At 41.1% G+C, this 13,742-nt stretch overlaps 1 protein-coding gene across 1 annotated transcript in view; it reads right to left on the reverse strand.

Moving 5' to 3' along the window:
• Positions 1-13,742, reverse strand: part of INPP5B (inositol polyphosphate-5-phosphatase B) — a 219,723-nt gene that overhangs the window by 187,573 nt on the left and 18,408 nt on the right. Inside the window, exons 3-4 of the mRNA XM_077295945.1 lie at positions 9,892-9,970; positions 1,797-1,894 (exon numbers count right to left, since the gene is read on the reverse strand). Of these exons, the coding sequence (XP_077152060.1) occupies positions 1,797-1,894; positions 9,892-9,970 (177 nt within the window). The remainder of the gene's footprint in view (positions 1-1,796; positions 1,895-9,891; positions 9,971-13,742) is intronic.

Consider the following 13,742-nt stretch of genomic DNA (forward strand, 5'->3'; position numbering starts at 1 on the left):
GCTGCAAAAAAAAAGCCCACTGTATTACACTACACAGTATAAGTTGTAGAAAGTGGCTGGCAGATATACGCCAAACAGAACTTACGCAGATGGGCTTATTGGCAATATTAATCTCCCTTTTTATGTGTGGGACACTGCTGCAAAATTCAGGCCCACTGTATTATACTACACAGTATAAGTGGCTGGAAATATTTATAAAAAAAGGGACTGTACTACAATAAAAATCTCCCTACAATGATCTCAGGAAAAGTATGGCAGCCAGCAATAAAAAGGACAGCTGCAAACAAATGGGTGGACAAATAAACAATAGAACTGTGCAGAAAGGAGCAACAGGACTTTTGCTTTTAAAAAGCAGTTGGTTTGCACAGCGGCGTACAAACAGCAATGCAGGTATCAGGGAGCCTTATAAGCTACAGAGCTGATGCACAGAAATCTAGCCTCCACTGTCCCTGCAAAGAAAAGGTGGTGTTGGACAGTGGAAATTGCTACAGCACAAGCAGTTTGGGGGTTAATATTTCCTCCCTAACAATATCCCTGCTTCTGGCGAAGCTGCAGCAACCTCTCCCTACGCTCAGATCGGCAGAAGTAAGATGGCGGTCGGCGTGCACGCCCCTTTATAGCCCCTGTGACGCCGCAGAAAGCAAGCCAATCACTGTCATATCCTTCTCTAAGATGGTGGGGACCGAGACCTATGTCATCACGCTGCCCACACTCTGCGTCCACCTTCATTGGCTGAGAAATGGTGCTGAAAGCGTCATACGAAACACGACTTTGGCGCGAAGATTGCCGACAGCATGGCCGATCCCACGCTGGGATTGGGTCGGAATTCACGAAACCCGACTTTGCCGAAAGTCGGCTATTTTTGAAAATGTCCGTTCCGTTTCGCTCAACCCTAGTTAGCAGTGATGTCTCTTCTATGCTCCATTGTATGTCTCATATCTGCCACCCACTGGCAGCAGTAGAGAACTGCAACAAAATATTCAATATTTTTAGGGTCTTTTCAACGAAAATCTATTACACCCTCTCAAAGAAGTATTTCAAGACAAAAGTGAGATTTATACAGCGAGATGAAAAACTGCATGAACCGTCTAGGACCAATTCAGATGAACATAATTTTCTTTTAGTGTGCTGCCTGTGTGCCTAATGGACCGTACATGCAGCATGCCCTCGTCTTGCGGGTTTTGCAGAAGAAACATGACTAGTCTAAGTTGTGCCATATGTCACATAACTCGGATTCCGCAGCGTTTTACACCTGCTCCTCAATAGGAATCCGCAGGTGTAAAACCGCAGGTGAAATCCGAACAAAAAAAGCAGGACTTCCATGGTAAATCCGCAGTTAAAGCGCAGTGCGTTTTACCTGCGGATTTTGCGAAAACAGTGCGGAAAAATCCGCACAAGAATCCGCAACGTGGGCACATAGCCTCACAGTTTTGGACACTTAAATTCAGTCCTGAAATGTCTCTCCTCCATCATCATCTGTCAGGTGGCCCCTATACACATTAGACGGTCGGCCAGTCCATCTGAAATTGACAGGTTAAAGTGACTTTAATCTAATGTGTATGGTGGCTTCAAAAAGGGTTTCCCAACAATTGTTCTTTCCCATCGGCTTGTACACATATATTACCTCTACAGTCAATCACTGGGCTCAGCAGCGATGTGGAGATAATTGTACTATGTAGCCTGTTAATTTTATGGCAATGGTCTACAAAAAGAAATTTCCTGAAAAAACTGCTAAACTAAATATGGAGGAAACAATCATGGACTATTCCAGATTGACAGAGCTTAACCTAGTTTACCTTCTTCAATGGTAATTCCTTTCACCAGTGGGATGATTGCATCCAATGACACATCCTCCGCACTGATGGCCATTCTTCTGTGCTTGTAGAAAAACAATCTGTGAAGACAAATTACAATCAATATCTACTAATGTCAACCAGAAGCCTGCATAAATTAGAAAACAGAATGGAAGGATGGCAATGTACTTTAATTAGGACTTATTCAGACATTCATTTTTTTTTGCTTATAACTGTTACCTAAGTTTTCACGTAGCATTCGTACCTATAATAGTAAATGGGGCCATTCACATGTCCATGATGTTCCGTGGACCAAGAAGTCGGTGCAAAATCGCAGAGACATGTTTGATCTTGATCTGAGAGTTGGATCGAAATTGGCAAAGCAAGTCTATGGGTCTGTGAAAAACTAGGACAGCACTCGGATGCGATCTGAGTGTGAGGCAATTTTCACAGACTATTAGACAGCATAAGGTGAATATACCGTAATTTCTTTTCCACATGTTAGAAAAAATGAAGAAAATTGGACCTAACTCTAGTAAAAATTTGACCAAACTTTAATGAAAATCAATGATGAAACTTGGTTCTTTTCTTTCAAGTATGTGAAAACAATTGACCTTTGAATGAGGCCTAAGGTATCCCCCAAGACCTCATTCAGACATCAGTGATTTTTCTCACACGCCAAAAGTGACCGATTTTCATGAGTGCTTTTGATCAGTGTCATCAGAGTTTGGTCACTGTATCAGTGTTTATCATTGCTGATCAGTTTCTTATGCAGTCAGTAAAAAACAGCATATGGAAGGCGTCCATGTGCTCTCTGATTTTTTTTTCATGGCTCTTGCATTGGTGACCATAATCTGTGATCACTAGTTCTGCAAAACTACCCTAACATGTAAACATTCCCATAGTCTATAATTGGCATGAGTTCTATTTGCGAAAAATATAGATAAAACTCGCAAATGAAGAATTGATTTCTGAGTGAACCATTAAGGTATCCGCGCCTATTGAGTATTTGCTTGCAGAAATTTCTGCAAGGTTTCTGTATCTTTTGGCAGTAAAAATCCGTTTTTCTGTGGTTTTGTATGTGTTTTTTTGCACAGCAATAAATGCTTTTTTGAGCTAAATAAAGATTATTTTTTTAAATGTTTTTTGATGATATTTCTTGGTTCAGCACATTCTTTTTAATTCTGATGCAGTGGCATCAGGGTAATGGGATTAGAGCTTGGCATCAGCAGCTGTTGCTGACACCAAGCCCTAGGTTTAGTAATGAAGAGGTGTCTGCCAGGTACTCTCATCACTAAACCGGTAAGTAAAGAGTTAAGTAAATACACACACATTGTCACCAGCCTATGTAGAAGTGTTAACAGAATGAACCTACATAAGCTGTAACCAAACATCAACTGTTATTTTTTACAAACAAAATTGTGTGTGAAATTTTCATAACAAGCGTTATGAGGGAACGTCGATGGCTAAGGCCTGGTGTTAATATTCTGTGAAGGGGCCAATAGCCATAAAGTTTCCCAGGGTATTAAAATCAGCTCTCAGCTGTTTGCTCAGCCTTTACTGGCTAGTTTACAGGGTGACCCCAGAAAAAAATTCACATAGAGTCCCTCTATAAAATCTAACCAGCAAAGGCTAGGCAGACAGCTGCTGGCTGATATTAATAGCCTGGGAAGGGACCGTTGTTATTGGTCCAATTCCAGACTAAAAACATCATCTCTCAGCCACTCCAGAAATGGTGCAGCCATCAGATGCACTAATTCAGGCACTTAGCCTCGCTCTTCCCACTTGCCCTGTGGTGGTGGCAAGTGGGGTTATAGTTTTGGGGGGGTTGATGCCACCTTTGTATTTTCAGGTGACATCAAGCTCAGAGGTTAGTAATGGAGAGATATCTATAAAACACCCCCATTACTAGCCCTATAGTCCTATTATAAAAAACACCCAGAATAACGTCATTTATTTAAAATAATGACACAGACTCCTTTATTGAATCTAAATTAAACCATACTCACCGAACGCCTAATCCGCTGAAGCCAATGTCTCCTGTAAATGAATTAAAATAATAAACAACAATATTCCTCACCTGTCCTCCTAGAAGATAATATTCCATAATGTCCCATGACAATCCTGATTACTTTGAGAGTAGTCACTGATGTGACTGCTCTCAAGGACAGCTGGCTACACACTGACACAGGAATGTGTAATCGCTCCTGCAGTGTGTAGCGATGAGCTGCAATGGGAAAGTTCACTGCAATGGTGGTGACATGAGTGACATCAAAGCAGCTCAGCACTATACACTGTCAGTGTGTGGCCGGTGGCCGGTTAGAGAAGTCACATAACTCGATGTGATTGTTCTACAAGTGAGATTGCCATGGGACACTCTGGATTATGTGGGCTATGGCAGACAGGAGCGTACATGGTTGTTTATTCTTGATTTTTTTTATATATTAGACAAGGGCATTGGGGATTTGGTGTTAGGTGAGTATAATGTGTTTTTCATTTTAATTAGAATATGTATTGATTTATTTTAAATGTTTTTGTATTTTTTTTTAAGTTTGAACACAGGTGCCGCTGATCAGAGACTACTTCTGCCATCAGCAGCTCCTGCTTTCACTGTTATCAGTGACAGAAGACGTAGCCTCATTGGAGTAGTAGTCTCTCCTCAGCCGACACCTGCTGACCTGCGGTAAGTTTTGTACTGCAGGTCAGCAGTCACAGCTGCGGTGTGACAGCGTGACCCTGCAGCGCTCTGACGGCAGTAATGATCTACTGGCGGTAACGTTAGCGCCAATCAGAACTGCTGCGCTGTTGTTTCCCACGCTGTCACACAGATGACAGCGTGTGAAACACCATAGGAAGTCCGTAAAAACTCAGTAAACCTGCAAACATTTTTATACCTGTGTTTTTGCTGCAGATTTGACTGACTCAATAAAAGTAAATGGGTGAAAAACACTAAAAATCCATACAAAGAATTGACATGCTGTTAAAAAAAACGCACTGATATATTCAAAGGAAAATTACTGATCATGTACATAGAACTTCAGGATTCTCACTCAATTAGCTGGCATAAGGATTCCATAGCATTTTGAGCCCATTTCCGAGCGGAAAAAACACAGCAAAAACGCACCGCGTGCACATATAGCCTTATGGCTGGCCATCTTAAAATGGTGGACACCACAAACTTCTTGTCACCACTATGACATTTTCAGAGTGAATCTATCCTAATTAGTGTTCCTAATAATCTAATAATCACAATCAATTGTTGTGTCCTTCAAAACTTCTCAATTCTAAACCCATTATTTCCAACCTTGGATTATTTTGAAAGGAGCATTATCAAGTAAGTAAAAAGTTCTCACTAATAAAAGTTAGGGGAGGGGTACATTTCTTGAGCATATATGATTAGATATTCTAGAACCTTATTTTTCAAAAAAATACCAATATACCAATCATTCAAGCATTGCAAAATGTTTCCGCTTTTATATAATAAAACAAAACATTTCAGTACACTTTTCAAAATCTCTAGCACCCTCTCCATTTTTCTTTGTCTCTCCTTGTGTGTTGCGTCCATTGCGCCTACTTAAAGGAATTGTCCACTACTTAGAACAGGACATCAGTATCAGATCACACACATCACCCCCATCAATCAGGTGTTTTCAGCTTTGCTCATGCCCCTTAGTAGACAGTGAACTGAGCTACACAGTACTAAGCCCTAAGAAACTGACAGTGCGGGGAAGAGGAAGTGAAGAAGAGCCAGCATTTGATACACTAAAGGAGAGGTCAAGAGGTAGAAGGAGAATCAAGACAAAACAGTGTCCTTGAGGCCGATAGAGCGGAGCATAGTGAGGAGGAGCTGCTGATCCACAGTGTCAAATGAAGCAGAGAAATCCAGGAGAATCGGTAGGGAGCAGTGACCATTAGATTTAGCTGTTAGTTGATCATTAGAGACTTTAGTGAGGGCGGTTTCATAAAGAGCTGAAACGGAATTGTAAAGAGTCAAGAAGAGAGTAATCTGAGTGATAGCGGATTAGACAAAAGTAGACCGAGCTTTCTAGGAGTTTAGAGGACGCCAGTTAAGTGTTGGGGTAAATGCAGTCCAAACTGCAAGCATCATATTATAGAGCCAGGGGAACGGAGCAGATCTATAGTTTTGTGAGAAAAGATCTGGTAGAAACTGTGTTTTCATCATTTAAACCTCTGCTTTTTCTTGGGTTCTCAGGGCCACTAACTGGACCATCAGTGACTGACAGCTTTTCTTTTTAGAAATGTTCATACAAAGATAAGACAGACAAGTGTCCAAACATCCACCATATTGTTTATCCAGAATGATCTGCTGTGATTTAGGAATGTCTATTCAGTCTGCACTGTCTAACTATTGAACAGGATTAGTAAATATGCCTAATTGCTGAAGATTTCCAAAGGTAAACTGTCTAGTGTAAAAAAAAAGAGATTTCTGTGGTTTAAGTACTAATCATAGAACCAAAGCTTCTTTATCCCCTTCATGAAGTTTGACCTACCCATATGCCATCTTCAGGTAGGGGTTCCTGACCTTTTATGTGTGTACCTTTTGGGTGTGTCATGGCGATCGTGCGTGGCTCAGGAGCTGTGCCGTTACGTTTGACGAGGGAGCTCGGCTTACGTGATAGCTGAAATCTGGCTGTCACTGCCCCTGGCTGTTTAACCTCCTAAATGATGTGATTGATATCGATCGCAGCATTTGGGAGGCTAGGAGAGGGCTCCCTCTCTCTTCCGATTGGCACCTCATTAGGGCCTGATCGTGGTAATGGAATTGCAATTGCAGTGCTGGTGCATTGCAATGCATTATATCAGTGATCAGACCAATAAAACTTAAAGTCCAAGTAAAAAATATATATATACAGTATATATACTGTATAAAATAATCATAAAATATGTACAAAAATTGAAAATAATATTATACCAATAAATAGGTATATTATGTAAAAACAAAAATAAACAAAAAAAAGTACACATATTTGATGCCACCGTGTCTGGAAAGGAACTCTGCTGCCTCATTATAGTGAATGGATCCCTTAGAGGTTTCATCTGAATCAAGTCATTTGGAGATTTAGATGGAAACCCTGATGTAAGTGCTCAGCATAAAGCACAGGATAAATGTGATTCAAAATATTATGTAAATTAACTCAATCCAAAAAAAGCCCCCACTCAGGACAATCATCTGTCAATGGAATTATAGGCAGCTTCCATATTACTGGTAGCACAAAGGCTCTGGAAAAGCTAAGTGCTATGGTGCCTCACCACCAAAAAGAAATCCAACAAATTCTGTGCTCTCAAATCCATAAAAAACAAACAAACATTTTTTGTGATGACAAAGTAGTTATTTTTTTTTTCACTGTCTAACGTCTAATATTCTATGATACATCTGTCTTGTCAATATGATCACTGCATCCTTAGATGAATTAATTGAAAGATGTAGTTTGTAAAATGGGGTCATTTATGGAGGAGTTCTGCTGGTCTGGCTCTTCAGGGGCTCTTCCAATGTGACAGGGCACCCTCAAACCATTCCAGCAAAATCTGAACTCCAATATGGAGCCTCAAAAGTAGTTTTTGACCACATATGAGGTATTGGCTTACTCAAGAGAAACTGAGTAACAAATTGTATTGTCCATTTTCTTGTATTATCCGTTTTGAAAATTGAAAACTTGAGGCCAAAGAAACATTTTTGTGGAAAAATTTTAATTTTCCAATTACTCAATGTTATACAATTTTATGAATCGCTTGAGGGCCACAAATACTCACTACACCCTTACATGAATTCCTCAAGAAGTGCAGTTTCCAAAATAGTGTCACTTGTGGGGGTTTCTGCTGGTTTGGTATGTCAGGGGCTCTTCAAGCATGACATGGCATCTGCAATCTATTCCAGCCAAAATTACGCTCCAGAATTCAATTGGCTCTCCTTCCCTTCCAAATCCTGCCTTGTGCCCAAACAGTAGTTTTCCACTACATATCAGGTAACAGTGTATTCAGGAAAAATTGCTCAACATTTTCTCTTATTTCCCTCATGAAAATGAAGAAATTGGGGCTGAATCAACATTTTTGCTAAAAAAATGTATTTTCCGTATTCACAGCTCAATCTTATAAAATTCTGTGAAGCATCTGTGGGTTCACGGTGCTGGTAGGCGGCTGCTGCAGTGATGTTGCCTTTCCTTCTGGGAGAGTAATGTCATGCTTAGAGGCAATGGAGTTCTGTTCACCAGGTAAGGCACCCACAAACAACACATTCCAAATCCAGGCCAGGAGGGGGAGCTCAGGACCAGGATTCAGGGGAGCTTCCCTAAGCTATATGTATCCTGACCTGGATGAGGAGCTAGACAGTTGGTCCAGGGACACCAAGCAGGACAGTCTGGGAGAGACACTGAAGTAGAAGGAAGTCTGGAACTGAGTGCAGACAGAGAGGCCTGGCAGCCACGAGGGAGCTGCAGCCTCTGGAAGGAGGAAGACCTGAGGGGTTGAATGTGGAGGAGCCAGAAGGGAAGGAGCAAAGGAGAGGAACAAGGCTCAGAGGGGAACTGTGACGGGCACACTCAGAGCCGAAGCGCAGTACCGGGTACCGGGAGCCCGAGGCCTTAGTGGAACTGTACGACACTTGGCAGAACCAGAGGGCTCAGAGCTTTATGTATTGGCCCACACCACGCCTGGGACGCAGCAGCACCTAGGAGCCCGGGGCATGATAGAGTCCATGTAAAAAGGCGCAAGCTGCCTGTCATGTAGGTTCCTGTCTCAGGACAGGGAGAATAGAGGACTCTGCAGGAAGCTTCAGGCAGCAAGGACCTCACTTTAGCAGGCACTAGTTGGAAAGGCGCCCGGACCTCTACTGGAACAAGGGAACCCTCCATTGCCTCTGGGCCGGCCGGGTCATACTATCATCCGTGCCTGGTACCCTGGACTATGGCCTGCCAACTACAGTAAACCAGGTAAAGACTTACAACTTGTGTCCTTTACTCATTTACTGGCAACCGTCATCACCACCATACATCTTAGGACCCCTGGGGACCCCGCTTCACCTGTGGGAAGTGTACCATCAGTGCTGCAATAACATCCCCCAGAGGACCTCTTTAACGCAGCGTCGGTCCCGCTTTTGACCGAACACCACAGGTGGCGTCATGACAGACTTATAAACATTTTTCCCTTAAAACACTGTTCCCCTTTTGTTTGGGCGCCCAGGGCCACAGACCGGGTCGCAGCCACCGTGACTTCCCCTTTAATACTGGACCCGGTACCGAGTACCCCACTGCCCTGGTTAGGGCGCTCCACATTCACTACATATTCCATCCAATTTAGCACTCCAAAAGTCAAATGGTGCTCTTTCTTTTCCAAGCTTTGCCGTGCACCTAAACAGTTGTCTTCCACCACATATCGGATATCGGTGTACTCAGGAAAAATTGCACAACAAATTGTATCATCTGTTTTCTCTTGTTTCCCTTATGAAAATGAACAAGCTTGGGGTTAAAGCAACATTTCTGTGTGAAAAATGTGATTTTGTTTTTATTTTCATGGCTCAATGTTATCAAATTCTGCGGGTTCAAGATGCTCACCACACCTCTAGATAAATTCCTTGAGGGGTGTAGTTTCCAAAATGGAGTCACTTTTGTGGGGTTTCCATTGTTTATGCCCATCAGGGGCTCTGCAAACGAGACATGGTGTCCACTATTTATTCCAGCTTATTTTGCGCTACAAAAGTTGAATGTTGCTTCCTCCCTTCCAAGCCCTGCTGTGAACCCACACTCTAGTTTTCCACCATATTTGCGGTATCGGAGCACTCAGGAGGAATTAGACAACAAATTATGTGGCTCGTTTTCTCTGTTACCCTATTGAAATGCAAGATTTTACTTCAGGTTTGAGAATTTTGATAATGACTGATCAATTTAGGCAGAGAAGGTAGATTTCTCTGATAATGTATACTACACAGTTACTTATTTTCATGTATATTATTGATTTATGAATTAAAAATTAAAACAATGGTTACTCTTTAGGTGAACATTTTACTTAGGATGGTCTCTTGTAATATTTGATGCAGCAACACTCTTCATAAATGCTCCATTTTGTTGTTTTTCTTTATACTTACGCTGCAGTTTCCTTGTTCTTTACCAGTCCCATGATTCTGCTTTCATTGCTGTGAGAGTTCATTAAGACTCCTTGAACCGCATGATAGAATAGATTAAGGAGGACAATGAGGATAATTCATGTTACTAGTTTGATGTTTTATTTTTATTTATTGATTTTACTCATTAATTTCTCAGCACTTTACAGACTTTGTCCACACTGTCCCCATTGGGGCTCACAATCTAGATTGTCTTTTAGTATGTCTTTGGAGTGTTAATGGTTTTTTTTAAGCTTAGAATATTGATTCCCTTTCCCAAACTTTGGCCATAAATATTCATTCAGTTGGAGTCTGACTCTTCCACCGCAGCCCACAATGAACAGCTGTCACGATATTATGAATATGCCATGTTTTGAGTATATACCTAAAAGATCCATGGCTTTTCAGACACACGCTGTGGGCTTTTCCGACCCCCCCTCTTCACTCTGCCTAGAAAGTTCTTCTCCTCTTTTTGCCTGCAACTCCTTCCCCCCTGCTACTGTATGTAGTGTAATGTGAGCCCAGTGTGCCAGCAACACTCACTGGAATCCTGAAGAATTTTTATGGCTCCGAGCTGTGAAAGCCAGTCTTTTCCTAACTCCTCATTCCCCCTCCCGCCCATTACCAGCCAAAACTGGTACAGACAAGCAAACCTACATAGAAAAGAAATACCAAATGTACTAATAAATAAGAAAATAGGATACTATAAACACAGATAAATCCAAAAGAAAGAAAAAAGTATCCAAAAAACCAAGATAACAATTAAATAGACTTTATTAAATAACCATAAGAAAAAAACATGATTGTACAACAGAATTAAAAAAACATGCATGGCATGCTGGGACACAAATAATAAAACCAAATAATGGGGTGAGGGGGCACAGTATGCCAGCATAAATAATCAATCAATAGAATAAAGTCAATCAGATATTAAATAGCTAGAGTAGTAATGGTAATGCTGCTTATAACAATTCATTCAATTTATATCCATACATATGTACAGTATATCACAATGCATAGTGCATAATATAACATATTCCAATATGATGTCAATAAACATAGGCTGCATTGAGCAGAAAAAGAATAGAACTGGTAGATTGTTAATACTTAAGATACTGGTGGTAATATCGCCCAACGTCTGGCTCAACTGGAAGCACGCTGGATTTGGACCTTGAACACGGTCCATCCGCATGGTCTAAACGAAAATGTGAACTTTGCTTCGTTTCTGTGATCCTAGCCTGTGGTGTGCAGATGTGCCCATTGGCACTTGTGTGGCATTGATTTTAACCGGTTTTAACATTATTTCTTCTATCTATTTGTATTTTAAGTATATTCACTACGTCTTTCCTAGTTTATGTTTGTTGTTTTTATCGTCTCCTCAGATCCGGAGGTTGGATACCATGACTACCGCATTTTGGAAATGGAATTTCTCATGGAATTCATCAGGAGAATCATACAATAATCTAATGTCGGTTGACATGTATACCTGCATTATTTGGGAATTCGATAGGATTCTATTGTTGTATTAGGTGTTATGGGGTATTGGGGCTTCCATATGGGATTGATTCTATTTTGCTAATGTTATATCTACATTTTATGAGGTCCCCTTTTAGATCTATTTCTATCTGCTAGCCCTATACTTCCTTCTTTGATGGTAAGAATAGTATCTGAATTGATGGTATATCTGTGCAAGGTATGTGTGGCCAAGGCGCGGCTTGGTAACCCGTGCATCTTGAGACCCGTCTATGTTCAACTATTAATGGAGTTCTGTTTACTCCTGTGGTGTATAGATCTACCACCACCTTAGGCATGTTATCCTAATTATGATCATTAGAATAGTAGATGTGGTGGTATGAATGATATTAACCTTAGCCCTTCTTTTGACATCACCGCGGGTCTGTACGCATTCACGCCCTGCCCCGGAACTCTGGGTCGCTTTCGGCGTCTTTATGTGTGGGCGGTTGCCATGATGTTACACCAGGTTCCTCCCTTGCATGACGTCGGCGCTACCTTGAGTCCCGGGTTGCCATGGCTGTGATTGTGTCACTTCCGGTCCGCGGCTCTGTCACTTCCGGTCAGGCGGATATTTATATTCCCGGTGTAGTCTAATTGCTATGCCCCCTGACGAAGGACATCCGAAACGCGTGTCGGGGCGACGCGCCAGCCCTGGTAGCTGTCTTATGCCACTCACTTGAGGTAATTATTGTAACTTTGGCATGTACTATTTGACTGATATATTTAGGCACCTTTTATAATATATTACATACAAATGACCACACGTGGTCCAGCCAGCTGGTTTTGTTACACATGGTGCAATAATCAGTGAGATATTTAGAGATACTTGTGACTGGCTAAAAATGTGTTCAAAAAAAAAAAAACAATACCAATGGAATCCTAGACTACTACACCAAACCAAAACATAAGGATTCCTAAAATATAACTTTTAATGTTCAAAGTTAAAATACACAGTTCTAAAATTGAGGACAATACAATGAAAATAAGTCACAAGGGAACTAACTAACCCCTGTCAAACCCTATTTCTATCCACTACCTATTTGCGGGGGTAGGCACCCTAAGTTTCTGCGGTTGGTGCCCCCGCTCCTCGAGGACTGGCCCTATAGGCCCTACACATACCCTATAGTGCCTAGAGAGGTAGTGTCATAAATATGAGCCCAAAACCAAAACTATCATAAAAAATTAGCAAAAATAGTATAAATAAATAAGAAAAAATTAGAAAAAACAAACTAAACAAAAAAACAAAAAAACACAAAAATTAGTATTTTTGCCCAAGCTGGAGACCCTAAATAGGGTGTTCACATATCATATATTTTTTGGGGTAAATAGCAGAAAAAGCAATAGAGAACCCCAATCGCCTCCTCTACAGTGATCTGCAGATTTATCCTTAAGCAAAATTATCATAAAAAATAAACAAAAAATTGTATGAACAACATATTATAACAAATAATCAAAAACAAACAAAACAAAAAAACTGAAAAATAGTTCAGTAACGTGTATAAACCAGATATAACTCTTTGGGCCAATAGAGAGGGAAAATATTAATGTCCCATTTATGCAGAAAAAAACTCAGTTATGGGAAACCACTCAAATGACAAAAAAAGGTCCATATACGGTTCTCACACAGTGGTGGGATCAGCAAAAACTAGATCCATAAAAAAGCCTCCTTTAATACAACGGCTAGTTCAAAAAAAGTCATTTCAAAGAGTGGAAATACCAGAGTATGATGCAATTTTTCCCAAAAATATGGGTATAACATATATCAAAACAGTCATTCTGATGGCTATATCGTATGTGAACCAAATAAGGCGTATTTCACACAGAGAAGAGATGAGGATATGGCCCGTCCAGTATGTCAAGGTCCTTCAATCCTATTATAAATATGGATCCAGCAGTCATCCAGATAACCGCATATTATGCAGCAAAAGATAGTCATTAGGCCATATCAGGCATATCGGTGCGGCAACCATTTATATGGCCATATCATATGCAGCAATAACAGTCATTAGGCCGTATTTGGCACTTAACTCATCTGATTTCACAGAGATCTATTCACCAGTACTGCAGATATCGGTCCAGCCACCACGTCTCCAAGGTGTAATCATCAGGCCAAATCGAACCCTTTACTCATCTGATACGGAGAAAGTCCTTCAACAACGCTGTAAATATTAGTCCAGCCATCAGAACATCTTCATCCAGGATAACATCCCTTACAGTGCCCAACGCGTTTCCCCCCCGTGGAAAAACCGGGGGTTCATCAGGGGTGCTGTCCGTCCGAACAATACAGACGATACAGAGATAGTGACAAACCGTTCATTCAA

This window comes from Ranitomeya variabilis, chromosome 3 (genome assembly GCF_051348905.1).
Source record: "Ranitomeya variabilis isolate aRanVar5 chromosome 3, aRanVar5.hap1, whole genome shotgun sequence".
Taxonomy (NCBI): domain Eukaryota; kingdom Metazoa; phylum Chordata; class Amphibia; order Anura; family Dendrobatidae; genus Ranitomeya; species Ranitomeya variabilis.